This window comes from Onychostoma macrolepis, chromosome 18 (genome assembly GCF_012432095.1).
Source record: "Onychostoma macrolepis isolate SWU-2019 chromosome 18, ASM1243209v1, whole genome shotgun sequence".
NCBI classification, from domain to species: domain Eukaryota; kingdom Metazoa; phylum Chordata; class Actinopteri; order Cypriniformes; family Cyprinidae; genus Onychostoma; species Onychostoma macrolepis.
The window spans coordinates 8337070-8363877 of NC_081172.1; the positions used below are offsets into that span (position 1 = coordinate 8337070).

Sequence of the window (26808 nt, forward strand, 5' to 3'; positions counted from 1 at the left end):
AACCACTAGACGTCATTTCTCAGTTTGCTTTGCACACCGAAACTGGAAGGTAAATGCGTCTGAATAGCATATATGTTGCATGAATGATCTGACTTTTAGCAGTGACTGTTTTAATAAACATAACATAGTGAAAAGCAATCTAATGCAAAAAGCTCTGCTTCTTTATTCCGTGTGTGTCAGATGCAGTGATGGTGGGCGGCAATGAGCGGCATGAGCTGATAGAGGATGAGAGGAGACGGGTTATTGAGCATCTGCAGACGGGGACTGAAATGATGGTGTATCAGCAGAGGGTTGAGAGACTCACCGTTCAGGTCATTATAGAGAGCATGCAAGTGGCCTTGACACGCTCCGACGACAGGATAGTCAGAATGTGTAAGCTGCTTCCTTGAAGAGACTTGAATCAAACAAAGGAATGAATGCTTTTTAAAAAAGCAGTGTTGCTATTTTATACTAATGTCTAAGAAAGTGTTTTGGTTTCTACTTATGCACTAATTCTGGCCTCAATTTTCAGAATTGCTTAGGCCTGATGCAAGCACGGAAATTTATTCAAAGGAATACTAGTGATATACTGTAGTGTTTTGTGTGTTTATGTATTCGCAGTGGACATTTTTGAGTTCAAGGAGGTTCGCCAGTGGGAGACATTTAAGGATTTCCAAAGATTTAATGAGAGCAGGGGGAGTAGATTTCGAAGAATCTTTGGCCAATCTGAAAAAGAGCTTCAGCAGGACAGCAAAACCTGTTTCACCATCTTCTATGGATCTGAGTTCATTTTAAAATCACTGAGTCTAAAAGGTATGTAACACATTTTAGGTAACAAGACATTTATTTAGTAGCATATACAACTGTGATAGCTATACCAGCATTCAAAGGTTTGAGGGCAGTAAGATTTATTTAGGCCTATTTTTTTAATATATATACGTTTAAGCAGGGATGCGTGAAATTGATCTAAAGTAACAGTAAATGCATTTATAATGTTACAAAATATTTATATTCCAAATAAATGCTGTATTCCTAAAAAATGGTTTACACAAAAAAATATTAAGCAGCATAACCATTTTCAACATCGATAATGAATAAGAAATTAGCTCCAAATCAGCATATTATAATGATTTCTGAAAGATCATGTGACACTGAAGCCTGGAGTAACGGCTGCTGAAAATTCAGCTTTCCCATCACTGGAATAATACATGTAAACTATATGAAAATTGGAACAGTTATTTAAATTGTAATAATATTTCTCTTTACTGTTTTTGATCTAACGGTTGCAGCAGCCTTGGTGAGCATAAGAGACTTATCTCAGAAATATTCAAAAATCTTACTGACCCCAAACTTTTGAACAGTAGCGTATGCTAATAACAGTGCTGGTCCACGTTTATGCTACATGTTGGTTTAGCTGGTGAAACAGCATATCCATACTAATGAAGCTGGTTTTTTTGGTTGACTGGTTAAGCTAGCAAAAAAGGGACAGCAGTACAGTATCATCACCAACATCTAAAACATAACATGTGCTGGTAAACAGCTATGCTAGCAATAGCACACTTACCGGAATGGTCCCAATGGAGCACCCTGAGGTTACATGTCTCACTGTGGTGGACAATCATGTCTCACCACTTCATTTTGTCAGTTAGTTTGATAGTGTTTGATTGATTCATTTTTGTCAGTCAGTTTGATAGCGTTGTTTTGCTTATTCTGTGGTAGCATTTGTTGTTCCACAGCTGATTCAGTGGAGGATGCAGAAAAATGTCTGACAGGACTGAAGTTACTCAGAAAGGAAACACTGGCGGCTCACACACTAGAGATTATAGAGAGGTACACACACACACACACACACACACACACACACACACACACACACACACACACAGAGAGAGAGAGATAGTGTACCTTGTTTATCCGTAAACCATAACACAAATCATGTGTTTGTTTCATTCTCTGTTTTTTCCTCTACTGTAGTTGGCTGAGGAAGCAGATGTACTCGGTTGATCAAACAAAGAAAAACAGGTTCTCCTCTTTCTCTTTCACCTTCTTCTCAACCGTCTCTTTTTCGTTTGTCTCCCCTCATTACTGCTCCTTTTCTGTCTCTCACAGCATCACCCTGAAAGAGCTCAAGTCTCTTTTGCCACAGATGAACTTCACTGTACCAGGTGGACGTTTTCTGGAGGACAGATTTGTGGTACAAATAATACTGAAGTCCTCTGTACTCAATAAGGAGTATTTTTATTTTTTTAAACTCATTTAACACAAGTGCATTTTCAGGAGGTGGCAGCAAATGATTATTCCCTGGACTTTCAGCGGTTTTACAAATTCTACCATCTTTTAATATTTGAAAACCAGAAGATGGTGAGTGTGCTATTTATTTATATCTATATATATTTATTTATTTATTTTAATGTTTCATTGTATTTATGTGTTATTTGAGTATCAGTTCCATTATTAATGTTATTTATAATATTGCATGGAACATTTACTTATTTAAACATGCTAAAAATATTTAAAATGATTTTATCATTATTATTATTATTAGTTGCTAGAAGAGTTTGAAAAGGGGTCTGCAGCTTTCATAATAAGGTAAAAATTATCTTTTTTGGGGTTCAATTCAGTTTCGAAGGAGCCATATCATGATAATTTTACTAAAGTTATTTATTTATTATTATTATTATTTTAAATAAGTGTACTGTGAAAACTATATTTGTTTTTGTATGTATTTCTCTGCAGTAATGCTGATAGTCCTGAATCTTCTGTAGTTCCCATCTATGATTTTCAAAACTTTCTTTTATATCGACAAAAGGTAAGACCAATATTTTCCTTGTATATTATCTTATCTTTTATCATCTGTCCATCTTTCCAACTGTTCAAAAGTTTGGGGTCTGTACAATTTTTAAATGTGTTTGAATGAAGAATCTTTGTTCACCAATGCTGCATGTATTTGCTGTAAGTCATTCTAATATGCTAATTTGCTGCTTAACATTTCTAATTAACATGAATGTTGAAAAGCAATATTTAATTCGAAAATGAACTGTACATTTGTTTTCTGTCTGTAGGATGCCTGGGCCAGAAATTTTAACCAGGTTCAGGAGCTGATGACCAGTTTCATCAGTGACACCATGAGGAAGACCAACAATCCAACACTTACTGTTGGAGAGGTACAAGTTACCAAGATCTGTTTAGTTTGATGTCAACATGTGAAATAAATCTATAAAACAGAAAATCAGTGCAAATGTTATGTTTCTGTCTTTCTAGTTCCTCAGTTTTCTCTTCTCCAAAGAGAACTCGATTTGGGATGAGAAGTTCTCAGAACTTTGCCCACTGGACATGAACAATCCTCTGTCTCACTACTGGATCAACTCTTCTCACAACACGTCAGTGCTGCAGTTCTTCATGCTCATGACACACACACACAGCAGCTCCTTCTCTTCATGATCAACTTCCTGTGTTACTTTTTTTCACAGATATTTGACTGGAGATCAACTGCGCAGTGATTCATCAACAGAAGCTTACGTGCGCTGCCTGAGGCTGGGCTGCCGCTGTATTGAGTGTTAGTGACTTTTATATTGTATGGTTATGATTCATGTTATTGAATCATGTTATTGAATATTATGTATTCTTTTTTGTGTAATGCAGTGGACTGCTGGAATGGTCCAGAAGAACCTGTCATATACCATGGACGAACCATGACCTCCAAGATTAAGTTTAAGGATGTGGTGAAGGCCATCAATGATCATGCTTTTATAACATCTGAGTTAGTCATCAACAACACACACATTCAATTATCATTATGCAACATACATTTGGCATTCAACAGTCTCATTTGCATCTCTATTGGCAGGTATCCTGTGGTGCTGTCCATAGAACAACACTGTGACATCAAGCAACAGAAAATGATGGCTCAGATCTTACGAGATGTTTTCCAAGACAAGCTCCTGACCGAGCCGCTGGAACCAGAAGCAGAAAATCTACCCTCACCAAACCAGCTGAAGGGCAAGATCATCATCAAGGTGGGAAAAAATGTCAAATTTGTCAGCTCAGGTGGTTGAACTAAATTTAGTAGGAAACACTGCAGAGATTCTCCAATTGCTTCAGTCTCTAATGTAATGACTTATGAAAATTTTATGTATGATTACCTATTTATTCTCTTCAACAGCACCAGAAAATAAAAGAGAGTGATCAAACAGTTAAGGTATCCACAAAATACACCTTCCACAAGTAGAGCAGCTGTTTATTTCACTCACATAACCAACCACCCTAACTCTATGCTTAGTTCTAATATCATATGTTAATTAAGTCCATTAAGTAATACATTGGAGGAATTAGACTACATGTAGTTCTGACTTGTTTTTTAAATTCAATATACATGAAAATTAAGTTGCCATTTTTTAAGTAATACTGGTCACACTATTTTTGTGTAAACACTGAAGCACATTGCATATGTGGGTATGAATGAAAAATAAAGATGGATCTGACTTAAAGGTATAGTTCACCCAAAACTGAAAAGGTGCTGAAAATCAAAGATTTAGATGAGTTCATTTCTATAACAGATTTAGAGAAATAGCATTACATCACTTGCTCACCAATATATCCTCTGCAGTGAATGGGTGCCGTCAGAATTAAAGTCCGAACAGCTGATAAAAAACATCACAATAATCCACAATTAATCAACTACAGTCCATCAATTAACTACTTGTCAAGCCAAAAGCTTTGTGTTTATAAGAAACAAATCCATCATTAAAGCATTTGAACTTTAAACCATTGCATCTGTCCAAAAGTCCACAATCCATGAAAAAACACTTCCTCCAGTGAAGAAGTCCACGACCTTTCACATCAAAATCTACTGACATATTTGTTTAGAATGCTTTTGGACTGTTTTTGCTTGTAAACGGTGCTTGATCTGTGCATATTTCTCTCCTGATTCAGACGAGATGACTTTTGCATTTGAGAAAGCTAGCAATATTACGGATAGAGGTACTTTAGCCAGAGTGAATGGTTTACAGTGGAAAACGTCTTAATGTTGAATTAGTTTATTTAAATCATGTGGATTACTTGTGGAATATTGTGATGTTTTTAACAGCTGTTTGGACTCTCATTCTGACGGCACCCATTCACTACAAAGGATCTATCAGTGAGCAAGTGAAGTAATGCTAAATTTCTCCAAATCTGTAGAATGAACAAATTTTCAGATTTTTTTTGGGTGAGTTACTCTCTTAATCATTTGTATGTCTAATGCGAGTTTGCAAGTATCTTGTGTAATTTTCTATTTGTTCTGAACAGCTGGAAGAAGAAAGGGGAAACACAGCTGTGAAAAGAAAATTAGACAGCTTCAAGAAAATTGGAAACACTTGCAGGGTGCACATTTTACACATCTGTCTTTCTTTGCTTTATTTTTATTTTCCATATCAAATAATTTTTCTCCATCAGCAAATTTAAAATCTGTCTGCCAACGGTGTGTCAAATTTAAAGGATCTGATTGACGTTTTAGGAGGCAGATTTAGGTCAATTCATCATTTTTCATATTTCAAAGCAGATAAGAAAAGCTAAAGAAAACCGTGTAGTGGAAAAGGAAGGAGAGCTTTGCATCTGGGATCCAATAGATAAGGTGCTTTAATTTAATTGAAATGTGATCTGCTTTTTTTGCATAGTTGAAATAATAACAACTTATTCATAGATGATCATTTATAATATATATTTTTTAATGTAGAGGTTTTACAGGCATGACTGTGTGATCTCAGATAACAAGCTGTACTATTCTGAAGAGAAGTGGGAGGAAGACAGTCCTGAGGTAAGTGAGTCATTGTCCAGTCAGTTCAAGTCCTGTGAAGATGAGCCACTTTGAGAAGTTTGTTACGCACTTTCACATTTGCCCATGAACACTTCTTTCCGAAACATTCAGGACGCAGAGCTGCACCTGTCAGAGCCCTGGTTTCATGGACTGTTGGCTGAAGGCAGAATAACCGCTGAAAAACTCTTGCGTGATTTCTGTCAAGGGAAGAATGGAAAAGATGGAACCTTCCTGGTGCGAGAAAGTGAAAAGTTCATCAGAAACTACAGTATCTCCTTGTGGTACTTACTCTGCCCAGCCTTTCACTATTCACTAATTCTTTCAATTGAACAATTTCTCACACACATATGTATGTATGTATGTATATGTGGTAAATAACCTGAGTTTTCCTCACACTGGTAATATTGTGGTTTGTGAATTTTCTTATCTTTTTCTTATATTTTACATTGCATTGGACAGATGTTTAGCACCAGGCTTATGAAACATCTTATATTCACAAAGGCAAATAATGCAATAGAAAATGTTGATATAATAATATTCTGTGTGGTTTCTGTAGGACAAGCGGGAGAATTCAGCACTACAGAATCTTCTGTTCCTCAGAATATGGTCAATGGTCCTTCTACTTAACAAGCAAGCAGCGCTTTTCTAGTATGTGTGACTTGATCGAGTATTACACACGAAATCTGATCAAGTATGATGGATTCAATCTGTGCCTCAATGGTTTCCTGCCTCGGCTTAATTTTGTGCCTCCCCACCATATGGGGTAAGAAGAAAAGATGAATTTTAAATTTACTCATATACATACAAATAAATCCAATGACTGATAATTTTTCTGTAACTGAAACTAGAAATATCTGGACACAAACTGGTGTTGTCATATTTAGGTGGTTTTACAGTAACCTGAGTCAAGCTGAAGCAGAAGACTATCTTCTGAGGATCCCTCGAGATGGAGCCTTCCTCATCAGACAAAGAGAAGAGCCTGACACCTTTACCCTTTCCATCAGGTTCCTCGGTTTTTTTCCATTTCATTTCTTTACTGTCCTCCTCAAAGACACTTCATTTCCTTTCAGTATGTGTTTTTGATTGTTTATTTGGTACTCAGAGTTGACGGGGATGTCGAACATTATCTGGTTTACCAATACAACAGCAAGTATGTGTTGGCAGACACCTACGAGTTTGGTAGCCTTGAGGACCTGGTTAGCTGTTTTCGTGATGAGCTTTTCTACGGCAAGACAAAACTACGCTATCCTGTAACGCCACAGTTAGTGGAGCGCTTCTGTTTGGTGAGAGAAGAGAGAATAGATAAGGCACAGTGCCTAAAAGAGATTGTGACCTTCTACAAACTGTGGTTTTGTATCATTTTGTCTTTGCAGGAGGATCTCTCAACGTGTGATAGTGAGCAGTACAGTGAAGTAAGTATGATTGGGCAAATATTTGTTTTATTTGTACACATGCAATGGTCTTAAAAGTATTCAGAAACTTAGTGCAAGTTTAGAATATTCAACATTTTAAAACACCCTTAAAATATACGAATTTCATTGTATTAGATCACAAAATATCACACCTAGTGCCATCATTTCTCAGCCATTTTTGCAATAAATTTTAATATGTATTTTTTTTAATTCATTTTTTTAAAATCAGAAAAATCCATCTATCATCTATCTATCTGTTTTGGGTCTTTGTCATGCTGGAATACCCATCCACGACCCATTTTCAATGCCCTGGCCCTGACGGTACATGGCCCTGTCCATCGTCCCTTTGATGCGGTGCAGTTGTCCCCTTTGCAGAAAAACACCCCCAAAGCATAATGTTTCCACCTCCATGTTTGACGGTGGGGATGGTGTTCTTGAGGTCATTGGCAGCATTCCTCCTCCTCCAAACACGGCGAGTTGAGTTGATGCCAAAGAGCTGGATTTTGCTCTTATCTGACCACAACACTTTCACCCAGTTCTCCTCTGAATCATTGGCAAACTTCAGACGGGCTGTACATGTGCTTTCTTGAGCAGGGGGACCTTGGTGTAGTGTGTTACCAATTGTTTTCTTGGTGACTATGGTCCCAGCTGCCTTGAGATCATTGACAAGATCCTCCCGTGTAGTTCTGGGCTGATTCCTCACCGTTCTCATGATCATTGAAACTCCACGAGGTGAGATCTTGCATGGAGCCCCAGACCGAAGGAGATTGACAGTTATTTTGTATTTCTTCCATTTGCGAATAATCGCACCAACTGTTGTCACCTTCTCACCAAGCTGCTTGGCGATGGTCTTGTAGCCCATTCCAGCCTTGTGTAGGTCTACAATCTTGTCCCTGACATCCTTGGACAGCTCTTTGGTCTTGGCCATGGTGGAGAGTTTGGAATCTGATTGATTGATTGCGTCTGTGGACAGGTGTCTTTTCTACAGGTAACAAGCTGAGATCTCAGCTCGTTACCTGTATAAAAGACACCTGGGAGCCAGAAATCTTGCTGATTGATAGGAGATCAAATACTTATTTGACTCATTAAAATGCAAATAAATTTATAACTTTTTTGAAATGCGTTTTTCTGGATTTTCTGGTTATTCTGTCTCTCACTGTTCAAATAAACCTACCATTAAAATTATAGACTGATCATTTCTTTGTCAGTGGGCAAACGTACAAAATCAGCAGGGGATATTCCCCCCACTATATATATATATATATATATATACAGTATATACACATATGTAAAATATTGAATAATACATAATGTTTGTATGTAAAATAAAACAAACAAACAAAAAAACAACTTAATTATATATAATTACTGTACTGTTTCATAAAATTTCAGACACACACACACAATTTTAAATTACATTTATTATTATTATACTATTATACTTCCGACTTCTTGCATTTATTAAAAATAATTCATTAAAATAATGTTTTTTTTTTTATGTACAAAGAAAAATGTACATATATGTATATATAAACTGACTGATTTGAGCTCGGTGATTCTTTCAGGTTGCTAAAGACAATCCTTTAGGTGACCAGTGTAAAGGTGTGGTGGACATCTCAAAGTGTACCGTTGGTAAGATTGTTTTGACACCTGTGTGAATGTTTAGTACACATGTAACCTACACTATGACTAGAGACTGTATGATTAGAGGAGCTGTGACATCCATATAAAATCTCAGCAATACTCAGCAGGCACTGCAAGAAAGATTTTTCTCATTATTTTCAATAATCAGTGCCCTATAAAAAAAAAACTCCTCTCTGTTTACAAAATGTAAGACTTTAATGCTCTCTTCCTTGTTGTTTTTAATGGGTTCTCCTCAGCATGCAAAGCCAAACATGCCAGGCCCCTCGTGGTGACCCTTTTGAATAGGGAGAATTTGAAGCTAACTGAGTTCACGTGTGAGATCGTGGAGCAGGTGAACGAATGGTACCAGGTGCTTCTGAACATCATCCAAAATGAGCAGAGTTTGGAGAAAGCGGTTCGTTTCTCTCTCTTTCATGCCACACTAACTCACATTCAATATCCGTTATTGTGCTTGATTATTAATAGTGTATCTATTTCTATGTTTGATGACCAATAGTTCCTCTGAATATCTATGCACTGACAATATCTCCCTTACTTCTCGAAACAGAGAATAGCAGAAATGGAGTCCAAAACCAAAATAGCTGTTCAGATGTCAGATATGGTGGTATACTGCCAATCTATCAAGAAAAAGACTTTTGGTATGTCATTTACAGAAAATTACACAAGTGAAACAAAAAATGTGAAATTAACTAAAATGAAAAGCAGCTGTACTTTATCATACACATCAACATTAAGCAAAACAATTTCAAGGCCACGTTCCAAAAATTCCGGGAATGTTTTGAGGTTCATTTATTATTCCATTCTGCACTGTTATGACCTCTCAGAAAATTACAACTACAAAGAGGTGCGTTCCGTTCCGGATAACATGGTTCCAAAAGAGGGGAATGAAACTGCCGTGGAGAAATCAGACTGCATTTTGGAGTATAACCGCAAAGCTTTGACCCGTGTGTATCCCGGCAGTGGGCGAGTTGATTCCTCAAACTTTGATCCTTGTCCTTCTTGGAAACTAGGCTGCCAAATGGTGGCTCTTAACTTCCAAACTGCTGGTAAGTGAAAGATGAGAAAACAGAAAGTGTCAAATGTTTTGAAAAAATATCTTCAGCTCACCAAGGCTGCATTTATTTGATCAAAAATATGGTAAAAATAATATTGTGGAATATTATTATAATTTTAAATTTTAAATTTTAAATAAATAGTTTTGATATATTTTAAAATATAATTTATTCCTGTGATGGCAAAGCTGAATTTTCAGAAATCATTCATCTTTCTTCAGTGTCACATGATCCTTCAGAAATCATTCTAATGCTCATTTAGTGTGCAAGGAACAATTTATCAAAGTTTAAAAGAACAGTTATGATGATTAATATGTTTGTGAAAACACATTTTAAGGATTAACTGATGAATAGCAAGATAAAAAAAACAGCTTTTATTTAAAACAAATCTTTTGTAACATTATGAATGTCTTTACTGTCACTTTTGATGAATATGTGTACTTGCTGAATAATTGTATAATGAATAATAATTACATTATTTAATAATGTATTAATTTAAAATCGAATCATTACTAAGCCTAAACGGTAGTGTAAGTTACATTCTCCGTACTTTAGGGGGCGATAGAGGGCTATGTTAAAATATTCTGTTTGGAAGGAATAAGTTTAAGTTAGTTTTAAGTTAGGAAAAAGAATATCAGGCCTGAATAACCAAATGCTTCGATGACTAGATTGCTATCAATCATTTACACTTGTTAGTTCAGTCAAAAAAAAACAAATTGCTGAAAATTCCTTCCAATATAAAGATGAGTTTGCTTGTTCGTCTGAAGAGGTTCGTAGAAATTTAGCAATGAATATTGATGAATAGCCTGAGGGTGAGTACATTTTCATTTTCTAGTCAACTGTTTCTTTAATGACCAGATAACTATCCAAACAGAAATGCACATCAAGTATAAATTCCCACGAGAGTTATCTTCAAATCCTTGTGCCATTGACCCACATGTGCTATTATTATTATTCATTATTTACACAAGTTAGCTATAAACATCTTGACTTTGACTAACTTTCTCAGCAAGCCTCTCTTAAAACTATTGCTCCACCAAGACTGTACTTGACCTTGGAAGAAGAGTTTACACTAAAGTCTGTTGTAGCATCCATACTGCATGATTGTTCAACTTCAGAACTGTTCTGCTATAAATGTGTCTAATAAATCTTAAACACAACGACATCTCTCTGCAGATAAATTCATGCAGTTGAACAGTGCTCTCTTCAGTCTGAATGGAGGCACGGGTTATGTGCTTAAACCAGAGTGGATGCGAACTCCAACCAAGAAGAAACCTGCTAAACAAACCATCAGAATCAGAGTAAATAACTCCTATTTGCTCTAAACTGCAGTTCCTGTTGAGTTCTACAAAATGCATTGAGTTAAAGTAATAGGAATAATGTCATCATTTGCTTACCTTCATATCATTCCAAATCTGTATGACTTTCATTTGTGGAGTAAAATATGAAAAATGGTCATTTTAATGCTTGAGAGTCCCGATTTACTGTGGAAAAGATCTCCTTTTATGTTCCACGGAAGAAAGACGTTTACATTTTTAAGGGTTGTACAGGTTTTGAATGACATAAAAGTGAGCAAATGATCATTTTGGGTGAACTAATTGTATTTGTGAGGTACAATTTCCTTGGGTTTCCTGCAGGTGATGGCAGCCAGGCATCTGCCCAATCCAGACCACATTGTCAGTCCGTTTGTGCAGGTTGAGTTGTGGCCGTACACAGGAGGTCAAGCAGACGACTACAGTTTCAAGACTACACTCTTCAGTAAGGATACAGCGAGAGAGAGAGAGAGGAGTTACCATTTAGCTTGTAGTAGTGCTGAATGTTGTTTCTTCACAGAGGACAACGGACTGAATCCAGTGTGGCTGGGCCCAATGAATCCACCCAAATTCTTTAAAATAGATGAGCCAGACTTGGCCTTCCTGCGCTTTGTGGTTTTTGAGGAGGACACATTCTCTGATGCCAAGTTTCTTGCACAAGCCACTTTTCCTATTAGAGGTATTCGCTCAGGTAAATCCATTCAAAAGATCTTAGCCCAAAAATATATAATATGCCTTGTAAATATTTAATTGTTCTTTTAGTAAACCTTTCTTTCACATCTAAATCAACTAGGACAGACAACCTTTTTGGGGGGTGGGGATATATCTTAGCCACAAATAGTTCTCTTGTTTTAGTTAAATCTTGGGCACGAACTAAGAATTCATCCCTTGTTTTAGAAAATTGTGGCCACACTAATAACTTGTTCCTGTATTATGATTATTGCTGTCAAACGATTAATCGTATCCAAAATAAAAGTTTTTGTTTACATAATATATGTGTGTATAATGTGTATATCTATTATGTATATATACATACAAACACATGCATGTATATATTTTAGAAAAATATGTTATGTTTATATATTACATATATTTATATATAATATTAAATATAAAAATATAAATGTGTAAACAAATATTTTTGAAATATATACTGTATGTATGTGTATTTATATATACATAATAAATATACACAGTACACACACATATAATGTAAACTAAATCTTTTATTTTGGATGCGATTAATCGTAATTCTAATAAATTATGGCCACATTGTACTAATTTGTTTCCTTGTTTTTATTTAATTAATGACTTAGTACAATGTCACCACGATTTACTAAAACGAGGGAACAAATTAACTTGTGGGAAGAAATTCTTAATTAATGGCCACAATTGAACTGAAATTAGATAGTGAAGTGGCTATGATTTAATCCAAATGAGGGAACAAATTCATAATTTGTGGCCACGGTAAATACATTTTTGCATGCAGGTGATGTGCAGGGCTCTGCTGAGATTTTAATATAATTAATGTCTACAAGACATGAAAGGAAAAGGATTAGTGAGTGTTTTATTATTTGTTATTTAAATCTGATATTTTTATGATTTCATTAATTATTAGCTTTTCATCAAACCACCACGTTCCTGCAGTTCTTTCACAAACCCCAGAACAGGAGCATTAGTTGTATTACCTTTCTTTCATAATACTGCTCCAAATAAAAAAAAAAAAAGTGCTGTATTCTGTATTAAAATCCCAAAAGTTTTCTAAACTGTTGCATTTCTCTTCTGGTCATTGTTTCTTTTTATAGGGTATCGATCTGTTCCACTGAAGAACAGGTTTAGTGAAAACCTGGAGCTTTCATCTCTTCTGGTGCATGTACAGCAGCTGGAGGTGAGGAAAGACACGAATTGACATCTTTCTTTTTTAGTCTTTACACAATCATTAACAACAGCATCAGTGTATTATAGTTAAAGAGATAGCTGATCAAAAAAAATCTATGATTTTGTCTGTTAAATAATTTTCAATCAGTTTTCCATTCATTGTATGAGAACAGTGATGTTTACTACACCAAAAACACACATAGCAATGATATGTCTTCTGAAGACTTTGAAAACCATGCAGGACATCGCTTGAACTACTTTTACCATCAGTTATGTAACACCCAGAATATATTTACTGCATTACTGCAGTGTGACCAGGCAGACTGTGTAAATGTGGGCAATCATGTGCTCACATATTTAGGATTATGACTATAGAAATCCATGGATTAACTGTATTTGCACCTTGGTTTCACTAAACACATTTTGCACTTGGAAGGGACCTTTTTTTTTTTAAAGATTAATGTATATTAACCTAGAGACTGCTGATATGAAAGCAGTAACACCACCAAAAACAAATAAAAGCCCAACTTAAAATATTATTTCCTCATTTCAGTCATTAATGAAAAATCTTTGTTGACAGGTGTAAAGCCTTAACCACAAGGAACTTGCAGACGTGTCAATGTGAATATGGTGAAAAGAAGGACGTGGTTTAGCCTTGGTCTTGTTTTTTTGGAAGATACATTCCAGATTCTGGATCATTGTGGAAATAAATTGTCAGGACTGCAGAGCAGTTACTGTGATACTGAATGAGATCTTAATAAACTGTATATACCGTATGTGCATTACATATAAATGTGTAGATGTGTTCACATGCTACTGATATGAGAATTGTCATTGTTATCATTTCTCAAAATAATATCAAGCGTGCATATCAAAATATGTAAAACCATTTTTGAAACAAATGACTAAACTAAAACACGTCAATAAAAAAAGCTTTGAAAGCTTTCTATTTGAAACATATTCACAGACAGTTTATTTTCATTGAAACTGGTTCACATATTAGGCTTATTTTCCTGTTGAAGGTTGTGTTCTCATTACAACAGCCACAGAGCAGCAGCAGCAGCAACAGCAGCAGCAGCAACCCAGCTGTAGATAGAAGCAGAAAAACACAGAAGAAATAAGGGCAGCAGTTCTATCTGCAAAAACTCCAGGAGTCATGGGAAATGTAGTTCATTCTGTATGTACACGACTGGGCCGCACGGACCCCATCCACATCAGATTAAGACTCAGTCTCAATTCAACATAGCAAAAAGCGCTTTTCAAGAAAATAAAAAAGCTGAAATTAATGTGACATTATATGTTGATAAGGAGACATTGGAAACAAATAGCACAGTGAGTTCCACAGGATATTACAAATTAATCAAGAAACTGAAGTACAAACTGGATTTCAACTTCAATAGATTAGCCATTGTCTCAAAGATATGGCGCTTTTTTATAATTTTGTAACAAAATGAAGGCCGAGGGAAACCCAGCCCCCTGAATCCTTCCCGCCACAGAGAAAAATGGTCCGCTTTTAGGACTGAAGACCATTACAATGTATCAGCTTGAGTTTCACCAGTGTACAGAATGGCACTGGTCTAGTCCACCATAACACACTCCCAATATAATCCATCAGTTTACACTAACTCTGTCCATCTTTCACTTTTAGAAACACGTATTGATCCATATGGTAAGTGGTTGAAGGGGCTAGTGATTTTACCCTTTACATTAAATCTATATGTTCAAATTGCAAACATGCAAAAAGAGAAACAAAACAGGCAACGAAAATGGATTAAACTTATACAGTCAAAAAAACGAAACAAATAGAACACAATGACAGTGCACTTGGTCTGGGTGCGGGAAAGGGAACAAAAATAGGTGACCATTTGCACACATCTTAAAAAAAAAACAAAGGCAACAAACAGTCTCCCAAAAACTTGAGAGAAAGAGAAACGGGAAATTATATACACTCATATGTACATTATACAGTATGCAACTATGCAAGATGGCAGAACATGAGTTGGTGCCATTATGGCACCCAGTACTGAACGCCCCCCTCTGGACGGCATTTATATCTGTGTGAAATCGAACGCACACACAAAAGCTGGAACTACCGAAAACCGCTATGTTCAAGACTGGGGCAGCGACTCTCTGGATATAGTTTAACGTGGGAGTAGAGACAGACACACCTTTGTAAACATAAGAAAAATTCGTTTTAAGTTAAGACGGCAAATTGATTCTTTTATTTCCGACCGGGTTTCTTTTTTTTTCTCTACAAGCCGTCTCGTTTCTCTACTAGTCAAGATATTGACTGTAACTAATTACAGTGGTCATAAACTATACGTTCAGAGAGACGTTGATCACAAAAGCGAGAAAACGAAATATAAAAAAGTTAAACTGCATAACAAGCCTTAATGAACATAGCACAAATCTTGGCTCGATTTCGATATAAATATGCAGAACATTGTCAACCGTTGTGGCAGGACACTCGTGGTGGACTCCTATCGACCACTAGAGGCGAAGTTTACAGAGAATAATAAAGCCTATTAATCTGTTTAAAAGTCCGTAATGTATCTATATACAACTTAGCTGATGTTGCTAGGTGATGCAATCTTTACAGAAAATGTTTTAGGCACCATCTTGGTTCAGTATGCTTGACAAAAGTACTTCATAAAAGAAAAAAGAAGGACCAGAAAGGGGGGCTCATAAATACAAAGTAGTCCCAGACTACTTCCTGGACGACGTTCTCTTAAATAGGGTGTGAAATTAAAATTACACTGTACAATGTGGCTAAAAAAAGAAGAGAAAGGAAATGATGAACAGAAACTTTTTTTTTTTGAGCGAAGCCCCTGAAATGTCCGCATTAAAAATGGGGATACGCCGATTTTCTTTACAAACACACGTATATGAAAGCAGTGTATGGAAAAATATGCTTATTCAAGTTGATAAAAAATGATTTTCAGAGCGATAGAGATATAGAGATGAACGTGAACATTGTTAACAGACACATTTTACACCAGAAATCTCTGTGAGGATGCAAAAACGATGGACTCTGAACCGAGAGGACCAAGCACACATGTAACAAGACCCAAAAAAACACACAAAGTGGAAGTTGGCTTTCCACACAGGAAGTGATATCAAAACTGTACTGGAATGTGGCTCTGAATATTCAGGCCTTCACCAGAAGCTGGTACCACAGAGGAAATGTATCCAGGTGGTCTGATGTCTTCTGGAGGAACGAAAAAGGACGCCAGTTACGGGTTAAAACGAGGGACATGGTTCCTCTGAGGGGTCAGGCGAGAACGAGACAGAGAAAAAGTCCCCTGGTGATGTCGTTAGAAAAGTTCCTGTGCTGTCTGATGATGTCACGTGACATATTCTTGCATTTCGATGCCGCTGCGAAGAGCGTCCTCGGATGAGACACTACATGATTCTTGAGCGTTTATGATATTATCAGAAGGTCCTTGAATGATGTTCCTATAAATACAGTCTTCGTTTCTTGATTATGTTGTGTTGGGATGATATGTCAGCGATTTCCTGTGTCGTGTTCACCACGCCTCCGTGTAGCGAACGTCCACTTCCTTTAGATTGGGTAGTTTGGCCTGTGGATAGGACCAGAGATAGAGAGGTTTAGATATTGAAATGTTTAATGTGTGACATGTTCCTGGTTCAACATTCTCTGTCGTTCCTGGAACAACAATCCTATCAGCCTTATGATTCCTATTATTCCTCTCTGATTTCAGAGTCAAGGCTACGATTGATTGACTGAACCAGGAACATGTCCTGCTTGTGTAAATAACATTGTGCATATGGGCAATAAAAAAAAAACTGGCTGCATGATAAGAGTTAAAGGTGAAGTGTGTAATTTCTGCACCATTAGTCACCAGACTGTATTGGAAAAGTAAAGACTGTTGATAATGTTTTCCTGAACTCCCTCATCTGCTATTGGCCAGCCAAACAACATAACAACTGAAACTCAGGCCATTGGTCAAGTTGATGTTGCTGTTTTCCCTTGGTTGTAATGCTTCAATGTTTTGAAAGCAGCACTGAAATCACAGTATTTAATCTGATTTTCATACATTTTCATACATTTTAGAATTTAATTTATTTTTGTGATGCAAAACTGAATTTTCAGCGTCCATTACTCCAGTTAAAATTAAATTAAAAAATCTTATTGACCTCAAACATGAGAAACAGTGTACATTTAGTAGCTTCTGCATATTAAACTGGGATAGATGATTTAACTTTTCTTTTTTTTTTTTAAATGACACACTTCACCTTTAATTTTAAGTTTCAATCCTAGCAGTCTAAGGGTCTGTTAGAGTCATCATCCTCTTACCTTCAGGTCCTCATATGTGTCCGCTGTGAGTTTAGTACTGTTCATATTCAGGCTGCACAGACTTTTCATAGCTGTAAGGAAAGGTTGCAATGAGTTAATTATCCCACATGTTAATTAAAACAAAACATAAATGTGTCCGGACATACACTAAATATCCCTTACACTCAAAATAAACGGATAAATGGATAGCTTAAATAATTATTTTTTTAAAGCTGTGCCATAATTCAGAGCCAAACAACAAGTAGATGATTGTTTATATGGCTAAGTGTGAGAAGCTGGCCGAAATTCAACTGAAAGCTCATGATCTTCATCTACTGAATGTCATTTGTGCTTGTGTTATATAAAAAATTGTGCCTTCATACACATAACAGAAGGTCTGACTTCACTGATGGCAAAAACCACTGGTTCTTGCATGTTACATGGCTGATTGTGACGTGGCAAATTTAAAAACACGGTGGCGAATGACATTTTAGATCTACGGTGGAGAGGAAGATTATTTGTGAGCAATGACTATGGCTTCAAAAGACTTGGACTATAGTGCATGAGTTATATTTTATGATACTTTGAAGCTTGACAGTATAAATCACCATCCATTTTTGTTACGGTATATGAAAAACAGAAGCTCGGAAGGTCATTGCGTTCTCCTTTTGTGCTCCACGGGAGAAAGAAGAAAGAAAGTCATACTGGTTTGGAATGACATGACAGAATTTTCATTTTTGGATCAACGATCCTTTTAAGAAACCTCAACAAGCTTCACAAATGAATTATTACTATCGAAGATCTGTTATAGATCAAGAAGCTAGAGAATAAATCCAATTATTTTAATTTGAGAAACAGCTGCGTTTTTTACTGGTCAGAATGAAAGCAGCAGGATATAAGATGTGTGTAAATGTGTTCTTACAGCTGAGGGAGAGCAGGCCAGCGTCCGTGACTGGAGTCTCACACAAGTTCAAAACCTGCAGACAGGCCAGATGCTCCGATAGCAAGCGCAGCCCAGCATCTCCAAACTAAAACACAGAGAAAACATAAATCAAATCAATGAAACAGACTGAGAAAGGTTTTTTATTAAAGAAATTAATACTTCTATTCAGCAAAGATGCATTAAATTGATCAAAAGTGACAGTAAAGATAATTATAATGTTACAAAAGACTTCTTTTTCAAACAAAATGCTGCTCTTTTGAACTTTCTATTCATCACAGAATCCTGAAAAATTTTCTTGAGCAGCAAATCAGCATATTTGGATCATGCGACACTGAAGACTGGAGTCATGGATGCTGAAAATTGTTGCCATCACAGGAATAAATTACACACTTTAAAATATATTAAAATGGAATTTAACTGTTTTATGATAAAAAATAAATACAGCCTTGTTGAGTATAATAGACTAGATAAAAAAAAAAAAAATAATTAACAGACCCCAAACTTTTCAAAGGTATATTTTTAAAGCATTTCAATATTATAAGCATTTATAAAGTATTTATAAAGCATTAGGAAAGTTATTTTGGCTTCTAAACTCATATAGCTGCAAGACTGTTCCAAAATAGTTCAGATTCTCTGTGACTACAGGACTGAACATGAAATGAGCAGAAGAAAACAGACCTGGGTGGACCATAGGTTGAGCTGTTTGAGGGATGGCAGTTTGATGAGCTGTTCGGCGCAGGCACTGGTGACGTTGGTAAACGCCAAGCTGAGGTTTTCCAGATTGCCGAAGGAACCAGAGCTCAGCAGACGAGCCAAGTCAGCATCCTAGAGTAAAAAAAAAATGTGAAGAATAAAACCTTGAGGGAGGATTTTTGGTAGTGTTTCATTATGAAAACCACAGCATAAACAAGCCCATACATGCATCGTAATTTACACAAACACACACTTACCGTAGATTTAGAGGGCAGAGTGAGTCGAGTAGGGCCTCCTTTTCTTTGCTAAACCGAGAAAGAGATATTACTAGTTCTGCAGTTTTTAGTTCAAACACCAGGTGGCGCTTGAGAGTCAGTACCGTTTACGTAGGAAGTCTGTAAATGGGTCACTTTTGTCTTTTAGTGTTAATGGGAGCACTGCGTTAAACCAGGCCTGTGACCGCAGAGATGACTGCTTAATGACCGGCCAACGTATTATCAAAGCCTGCGCGTGACAGTAAAAACGTCTCGGTGTTGATTTGGGAAATTGGTTTGTGCACTCACCAGTTCTTTAAGCTCCCTCTGTCTGTCGCACAGCTGCTCATACATGCGCAGGCCGACCTGGGTGCTCTCCAGGGTGGAGATGATCTGTAGCTGAGTGTCCTTGTTCTCTATGATGTTGTACTCCAGCATCAAACACAGGATCTGCACAGCAGACACACAGAGATCACTGCTATATCCTACATACGGGCTTCCCTGGAGTTTTTTGAACTCTCCACAGATACTGTAGTGAGCTGCCTTGCTGTCTACTTAGGCAGCATCCATACAGAAATGGAAACTCATGGGTAACGGATTTGATTCGACAACTCTGTAGAAACTGTTCCTAATGTGACACACCTGACTAATGGTGTGGTGAAATTTAAAATTGAGTAACTTGAACTTGTTGCGAAATCTATGTGGGTTAATATTTAGCGAAAAATCTCTTAATTGTGTGGATTACTATTGAAATTGCTGGAATTTGCTCACAAAATTTTGCCAAAAAAGGTAAATGCCACTACGCTCTATAAAGAACATAAAACATTGCGCATATAAATATCGGATTAAATAAAATCCTAATTCTAAATCCACAAAGGATACATATAGTCAGATTATAGACTATCTGGAGTTTATTCTAGTCTAGAACTGCCAACTTAGATTCGAAAATCAACATTGCCTTTAATTTTATTTTTTAACGTGACATTTAGGGGCGAGTTTAAATAAAAACTGTTTATACTACAACAATAGATAGCTCTGGAAAAACAAAACAAAAACAATGAAATAGTTTCTGCAGGTGATTTTAAAGAGAAAAAGAAATTTGCAGAAATTTGCCAAACAACATTACATATGACCACATCCTAACACTCTTGCAATTTGTACAAGTGCTACTTTAGTAAACAAAAACATAGCGCATACAAATACTGGATGATACAGTAAAATATTGGATGACATTTTAATTAAATTTGAATCATTACAACGCATTCCAGGGTTGCCAAATCATACACACAGTCAGACTATCCTCTATCTGGTCCACTTCGCAGTTTATTCTAGTCTAGAACTGGCTTCTCAGACTGAATGTGATCGCCCACCAATTGTTCGGTTTTGTATGTCATTTTAATTGAAATTTATCATGCAATAACAATAAATGACTGAGGAAAAAAGAAACAGTTTCTGCAGATGGTTTTAGAGAAAATGGAAAAATTTGGCAGAAAATGTACTTAGATTTTCTGTCTGTACAAAAATACAGATGATTTAGTGTGGAATATGCAATTCTGCTTGTGGATATTTCAGGTTTCTTAGTCTAATCATTAGTTCTTCCTCAAAAGCATTCATTAGTACCTTGTAAACACAACTTCGTTTCACAGGGAGTTGCATAATGCTTGCCAATCAGATAAAAACTGCTAATTTATAGTCTGCTCATACCATTTTGTGTGCAATATTCATCATATGGTAAGTGAACTGACTGTGGGCGGTCTGAGGACGTGCCCTTAAAGGCTGAGACTAGCAAAACTAAGGCTTTTGGAAAAGCATTTGGGTTGAACCATCCATGATGCCTAAAAATGTTACTTAGGCGGGCAACAGTCAGTCATATGTACCTCCACCATGGTCTGGTTCCCCCGCAGGGCCAAGAGCATGCAGGGTCCCAGTTTATTTTCAGCCAGCGACAGGAGAAATTTCTTCGTCTTGTAGCAGGAGCCCATGAGGATGTGGACCTGTGAGGACGAACGACATCAGACCATAAAAGTAGATATAGTGGCAGGACAAAAGACTAAATGAGACATCTCGTATTTCATACAAACACTTTCATACCATGCTAGCAAACAGCTCTCCGTCATCGTCGCAAGCTACGCCTCCTGGACTGTAGAGCTGGAACCACCCGTCTTTTCCAGAGCGCACGCTGAGCAAACAGGAGTGGACCTGTGAGAGACAAACACATGCATATACATTCACAATGGCTGAAGCTCAACAAAGCATTGTTTACCAAGTCTACAGTGCCAATATTAAGCAAGCATTCGACTAAAACTATAAGCCTAACAACACCCTTTCTGCAAACAGCAGTTTCCTGTCTCACCTCTTGTCTGGGATCTTCAGCAAACCTCTGAATAACATATTTCAGCTCTCTGTTACAAAAATAAAAAAGAAATCTGTTAGATGACATGAAACATAGTAAAAAAGTAAAAATTCACCCCAAAAAATGATCATTTGGTCATCATTTGGTTACTTTCATGTTGTTCCAAACCCATGTGAATTAATTTTTCTGAACAACAGGTCTCTCTTTTCTATGCAGTTACAATTAAAAGGTATTGAAAGTGTCAAAAAGTGTCACAAGTATAATAAAAATGGGTTAAAATGACTCTTGGCTTTATTTTAAATCTTCTAAAGTCATATGATAGCTTTGTGTGATAAACAGGCTGAAATTTAATTAGATATTTACTGTTAATCATAACTGAGACTTTATCAGTTTGATATGTGAATTAATCATTCAGACTATTTCTGTGCACTGGATGAACAAATTCACTAAAAAGATTCATGATTCATTTCACAAAGCTGATCAAACTAATCTACTTAAGTGAGCCAGTGTGAATGTCAAAAGTTTGTTTGAATGACTTCAGAAGACTTTTGTAAAAAACACTTTTGTAGTTTTTGTGATACTCTTGCACACTGAAAAAACAAGAGGGTGAGAAAATGACCAAATTAGAATTTTGTACAAACTACCACTTTAAAGTTTCTTAATGACTCAACACTTTACAAAAACTCTTAAAGCGACAGTCCACCCAAAAATGTCATAATTCATTCACCCACCCTTTATGTCGTTCCAAACCTGTAAGACTTACTTTTTTTTTGTGGAACATCATAGAAGATATTCTGAAAAATATTTTAGCCTATTTTTTTTTTTGTCCGTACAATGGACATCAATGGGCTCCAGTGTTTGGTATTTCTTCAAAATATTGTATGCTCCACAGAAGAAAGTCAGTCATACAGGTTTGGAACGACATGAAGGTGAGTAAATGATGATAGAATTTTAATTTCTGGGTCAACTATACCTTTAACATTACATTTAAGTATCTCTCTAAATGGTTTAATATACACGTTAGGGGCAAAACTACGGTGGCCGAGAGATCTCAACGCGCTACAACTTCAGAAAACACATGCAAATAGAAAAAGCACCAGCAAATCAAGAAAACGTCTTCATCAGTTTGACAGCAGGTGGTGCAAAAAAGCTCACAACACAACCAAATGAAGAATTTTATTCGCAGTGCGTTTCTGTATTTGGTTGTGTTGTGAGCATTTGTAGCGAGTGTGTTGTCAAATTGATGAAGTTGTTTTCTTAATTTGCAGGTGTTTTTTCTATTTGCAGCGCGTTGAGCTCTTTCAGCCACCGTACAAAACTGAAGTCACTTACTTTGTGAATTTGGCGTGTGCAAGGGCCCTAGAGAGGAGAAAGCAAACAGAGAAAAACATTGACTTGATTCGGGCACTCAAAAAAAGACAGTGTCGTCATGCCACATAATTACACAAGTTGCTTTCTGAGTCTATATGTAGGCGTGCTTGCCTCGACAGGCATCATGATACAATTTCAAGTCATCTAAAGTGTTCTGTGTGCATGTCTGGGAGGACTTCATCAAATGTTTTGCATTTGTTTCATGAGAGCTCTGGGATGCGCCTAGCTGTTGTTAACTTTTTCTAATGAAGGCTGGAAACTCAGCGTAGCGTACGAACGCAGGTGAGCCCCCCACCTGTGGCAACCGCAGGGCTCTGCAAAAGACCTGTAATGATGTGCTCTGTCCTGCAGGGCCAATTACAGGAGCCACAGAGGACCCGAGAAGCCTCATCCAATACCCACAATCCCTCTGCAGAGCCCTGCTGCGGCTCGCCCACGTCAGTACTCTTCCCTGCACGCCATCCCTCGAGAGACCAGCCCACCGCACGTACACAGAGAGCCCCTGGTATCGTTATGTAGGCTACATATCCAAAACATGAATTAATATTTCTCATACTCCGCCGTTCAAAACTTTAGGATCGGTATGATTTTTTTAAATGTTTTTGAAAAGCCTCTTATGTTCACCAGAATGCATTTATTTGATTAAAAATAAAGTAAAAGTATAATATTGTGAAGTACTATTTTAATACATTTTAAAATGTAATTTATTCTTATGGTGTCACATGATCCCCTAAACCATTCTAATATGCTGATTTGGTGCTTCAGAAGAATTTCTTTTTATTATCTATGTTGAAAACAGTTGTCCTGCCTAATATTTTTGTTTAAATCAGAATACTTTTTTTCAGATTATTTAAATGAACAAAGTTCAAAAGAACATTTATTTGAAATAGAAATCTTTTGTAACTAAAATCTGAATCAATTATACATAAATATTTAGTATAGAGTGAGCTGTGCAACATTGAGTTACTCCACCAATGATGTTTTTTACTTTTGTTCATTTTAACATCTTTTTGAGTGTCAAATGATGCCGAAATTAAACTTAAAACTGGTATCTGTGAAACAAACTGGGTAAAACTCTCTCATTAGAACCAGTTGACTAATTTAATCCTGTGCAACTGCACTAAACAAGTTCAAATGTAAGCACAATGATAATTAAACTGAATGGTGTAATTGACACTTCATAATGAGTTAATTGCAGCAGCTGTAATCGTAATGGATTAGTAATCGCACTGGATTCCATTCATTTTCGAGGCCATAGTTGATAGTTAAAACAGGCAGCAAGCAAACGGTTAGAAAGAAAGCAACTGTGAACAGGATGAGAGGGAAGTCAATGCCCTTACTCTTTCGGGAAGGGGATTGGTTGAAGCAGGCTGGCCAGTGCTGGTCTCCAGTCATCATAGTCTGATCTGTAGAGAGAAAAGGCCAGAGGAGAAATTAGAGATTCTGAGACAGGAAGAGCGAGAACTGGAGAAAATAAGAACCTTATGTAAGATCGGCCAGTGAAAGCTGAAACCTCAGAGGCTCTGCTGTGATCTGCAACCGGATGGTTCACAAAAGGATCAGGTGAAGGTGGTAAAGCCTAAAAACAGATTCGGTTCAATGAATCTGTTATAAATATGCAGACTGGTTTAAGGTCACTTCTCGGTGTGATTATGGCTGAATCTGCTTTTTTATATCCCAAACTGATCATTTATACTCAACGTGGGACGATTACAGTGTTGGAGAATAACTACAATAGATTTTTCAGTAGCTGTGCTGTTATTAAAATAGCATAGCTTTTTCTGTAAGCTAATTATTCCAGCAGCAGTGTTACGCAACAAAACGCTGTATTACGCAGCCATACAGTGCACAAACAAATACTAAAATGCTCTTCTCTTTCATTCTCAAAACCAATAGTGGTTCCAATAGTTTGTAGAGAATCAGTTTGTACAGGCAACTTATCACTTAATAGTGTTCCTGGAATTCCCTGCATATGGTTTTCTTTTTGGTAGAAATATTAGAAATATTTTGTTAAATTAAATTACATAAAAAATAAAACTATAATAAACAAAAAACAATGAAGTGATCAAATATTTACCTGCCTCAACTGAGAGAAATACCTGTTTTTTTAGATGCATGTATGTGTGTGTAGATAGATAGACAGACAGATAGATAATTTAACCCAATAATTATCTAAAAATGCCCCAAATAATTTCATTGTAGCTTCTTGTTAGTAACTTGTAGAGTAGCTAGCTACATTTTCAAAAGGGTAGCTTGATTTTATTTTATGTACTTTGGATAAAAGCATCTGCTAAATGACTAAATGTAAAAGTACTTTGGCGAGCTCATCAATTAACATAAAATTAAGCTTGGACTATTTATTTGAGGTCCTGTGATGATGGCAATATTTACCTCTACCATGTGGCCAAGACTGGCAGCCATTACTGCCTAAAGGAACTTTTTAAAACTGGATGGAGGTATAATTAGTGTGGAATAGCAACAGAAAGATCCAGGGACGCCATACTCACAGCATCTTAAGGATGAGGGCGAAACATCCCAGCACTCTGTCGGCGTGGGCAGGCAGCTGAATGGACAGGGCGTTGAGCGCGGGGCTGACCAGTAGACAGTCGATCAGGTTGGGCTCGCTGTCACCTTCTGCAGGGGCCTTGTGCAGTGTGTTAGTGGTATTGTTGTTGCGCTCTAGCTCTACCAAGATCTCGCTGGAGTTGACGATGGAAGGTGGTGGTGAGAGGGGCAGGGGCGGAGGCGGGGACAGGGTGGTGGTCGGGGGTGGTGTGGGCGGCTCGGGCCGCAGTAGGCGCAAAGGCATGGGCGGCTTTCTCTCACTTTGCTGCTGACAACCGTTTCGGATTTCCTTGAGACTGGGAGAGTTGTCCCGACTAACAAAAAATGAAAGAGAGAGGACATACTGTTTACCACTTTCCACAAATTATTATGCTCACCAAGGCTGTATGTATTTGACTAAAAATACAGTAAAAACTGTAATATTGTGAAATATTTTGAGAGTCACTTTGGATAAAAGCGTCTGCTAAATGCATAAATGTAAAAGTTATTATTACAATTTAAAAGAACGGTATACTTTAAAATGTAATTTAATCCTGTGATGGAAATGCTGAATTTTCAGCAGCCATTACTCCAGTCTCACATGATCCTTCATAAATCATTCTAATTTGCTGCTCAAAGAATATTTATTATTATCAATGTTGAAAACAGTTTCTGTATCAATAGGAAAGTTCAAAAGATCAGCATTTAATAGAAAAATAAATGTTTTATAATAATGCACACGTTTTTCACATTTGATCAGTTTAATGCAATCTTGCTGAATAAAATTGTTTCACAAAATCTAACTGACTATACATCTCATGTTTTTTTTTAAATATATTATATAATTAACCTACCATTAACCATTATAATGAATACACAATAAAAATAAATATAATAAATATAATATAATAATATATATATATTTATTATATATAAAAATTATACTAACGTGATTGCACAAACCTACAAAATAACCTCTGAGGCTGACAATCAACTTTTCTGAACGGTAAACGCCTCCTTTTTCACTGTGAATTTGTTGAAAAAAACAAACAAAAAAAACCAAAACAAACAAAAAAAAAACAACAACAACTTTATAACAATATTGCATTCACAGAGTTTCAGGCCCTTTCCATGGAAATTGCCTGATATTTGCATGCAGTAATATACAAAACACCAGCTGTTTAATTTGCTACATAGCCACATTATTTGAAAGACCTTATTTGACTAAGTAAGTATAGGACATCTGATTCTGGTAGGACGACAAATGGAATACATGATGTA

General features: G+C 36.6%; 2 protein-coding genes across 2 annotated transcripts in view; one reads left to right on the forward strand and one right to left on the reverse strand.

The window, feature by feature from the left end:
- Positions 1-17: 17 nt before the first annotated feature.
- On the forward strand, positions 18-15042 carry si:ch211-260p9.3 (1-phosphatidylinositol 4,5-bisphosphate phosphodiesterase gamma-2). The gene is made up of 32 exons (XM_058750679.1): positions 18-49; positions 181-372; positions 601-792; positions 1716-1809; positions 1954-2001; positions 2089-2173; positions 2257-2340; positions 2525-2568; positions 2716-2788; positions 3042-3143; positions 3241-3359; positions 3450-3535; positions 3622-3739; positions 3827-3995; positions 4142-4177; positions 5266-5340; positions 5519-5590; positions 5693-5773; positions 5885-6054; positions 6330-6536; positions 6658-6777; positions 6876-7056; positions 7147-7185; positions 8751-8817; positions 9066-9223; positions 9377-9467; positions 9654-9875; positions 11058-11182; positions 11519-11639; positions 11715-11885; positions 13000-13082; positions 13653-15042. Exons 2-32 carry the CDS (start codon positions 189-191, stop codon positions 13656-13658), a joined length of 3423 nt encoding a protein of 1140 aa, XP_058606662.1. The 5' UTR covers positions 18-49; positions 181-188; the 3' UTR covers positions 13659-15042.
- cmip (c-Maf inducing protein) overlaps positions 14234-26808 on the reverse strand; it is a 32981-nt gene continuing 20406 nt past the window's right edge. The window contains exons 10-21 of the mRNA XM_058750680.1: positions 25491-25862; positions 24324-24389; positions 22945-22971; positions 21613-21661; positions 21351-21458; positions 21137-21253; positions 19569-19709; positions 19263-19310; positions 18991-19137; positions 18292-18397; positions 17391-17461; positions 14234-16653 (exon numbers count right to left, since the gene is read on the reverse strand). Of these exons, the coding sequence (XP_058606663.1) occupies positions 16600-16653; positions 17391-17461; positions 18292-18397; positions 18991-19137; positions 19263-19310; positions 19569-19709; positions 21137-21253; positions 21351-21458; positions 21613-21661; positions 22945-22971; positions 24324-24389; positions 25491-25862 (1306 nt within the window). The 3' untranslated portion in view covers positions 14234-16599. The remainder of the gene's footprint in view (positions 16654-17390; positions 17462-18291; positions 18398-18990; positions 19138-19262; positions 19311-19568; positions 19710-21136; positions 21254-21350; positions 21459-21612; positions 21662-22944; positions 22972-24323; positions 24390-25490; positions 25863-26808) is intronic.

Bases quoted from the DNA above. Each gene is read 5' to 3' on its own strand.
- si:ch211-260p9.3 (XM_058750679.1), top strand. From the start codon at position 189: ATGGTGGGCGGCAATGAGCGGCATGAGCTGATAGAGGATGAGAGGAGA. The intron at 9,224-9,376 runs GTTCGTTTCTCT...TTCTCGAAACAG, and splicing joins AGCAGAGTTTGGAGAAAGCG to AGAATAGCAGAAATGGAGTC. The intron at 9,468-9,653 runs GTATGTCATTTA...ATGACCTCTCAG, and splicing joins TATCAAGAAAAAGACTTTTG to AAAATTACAACTACAAAGAG.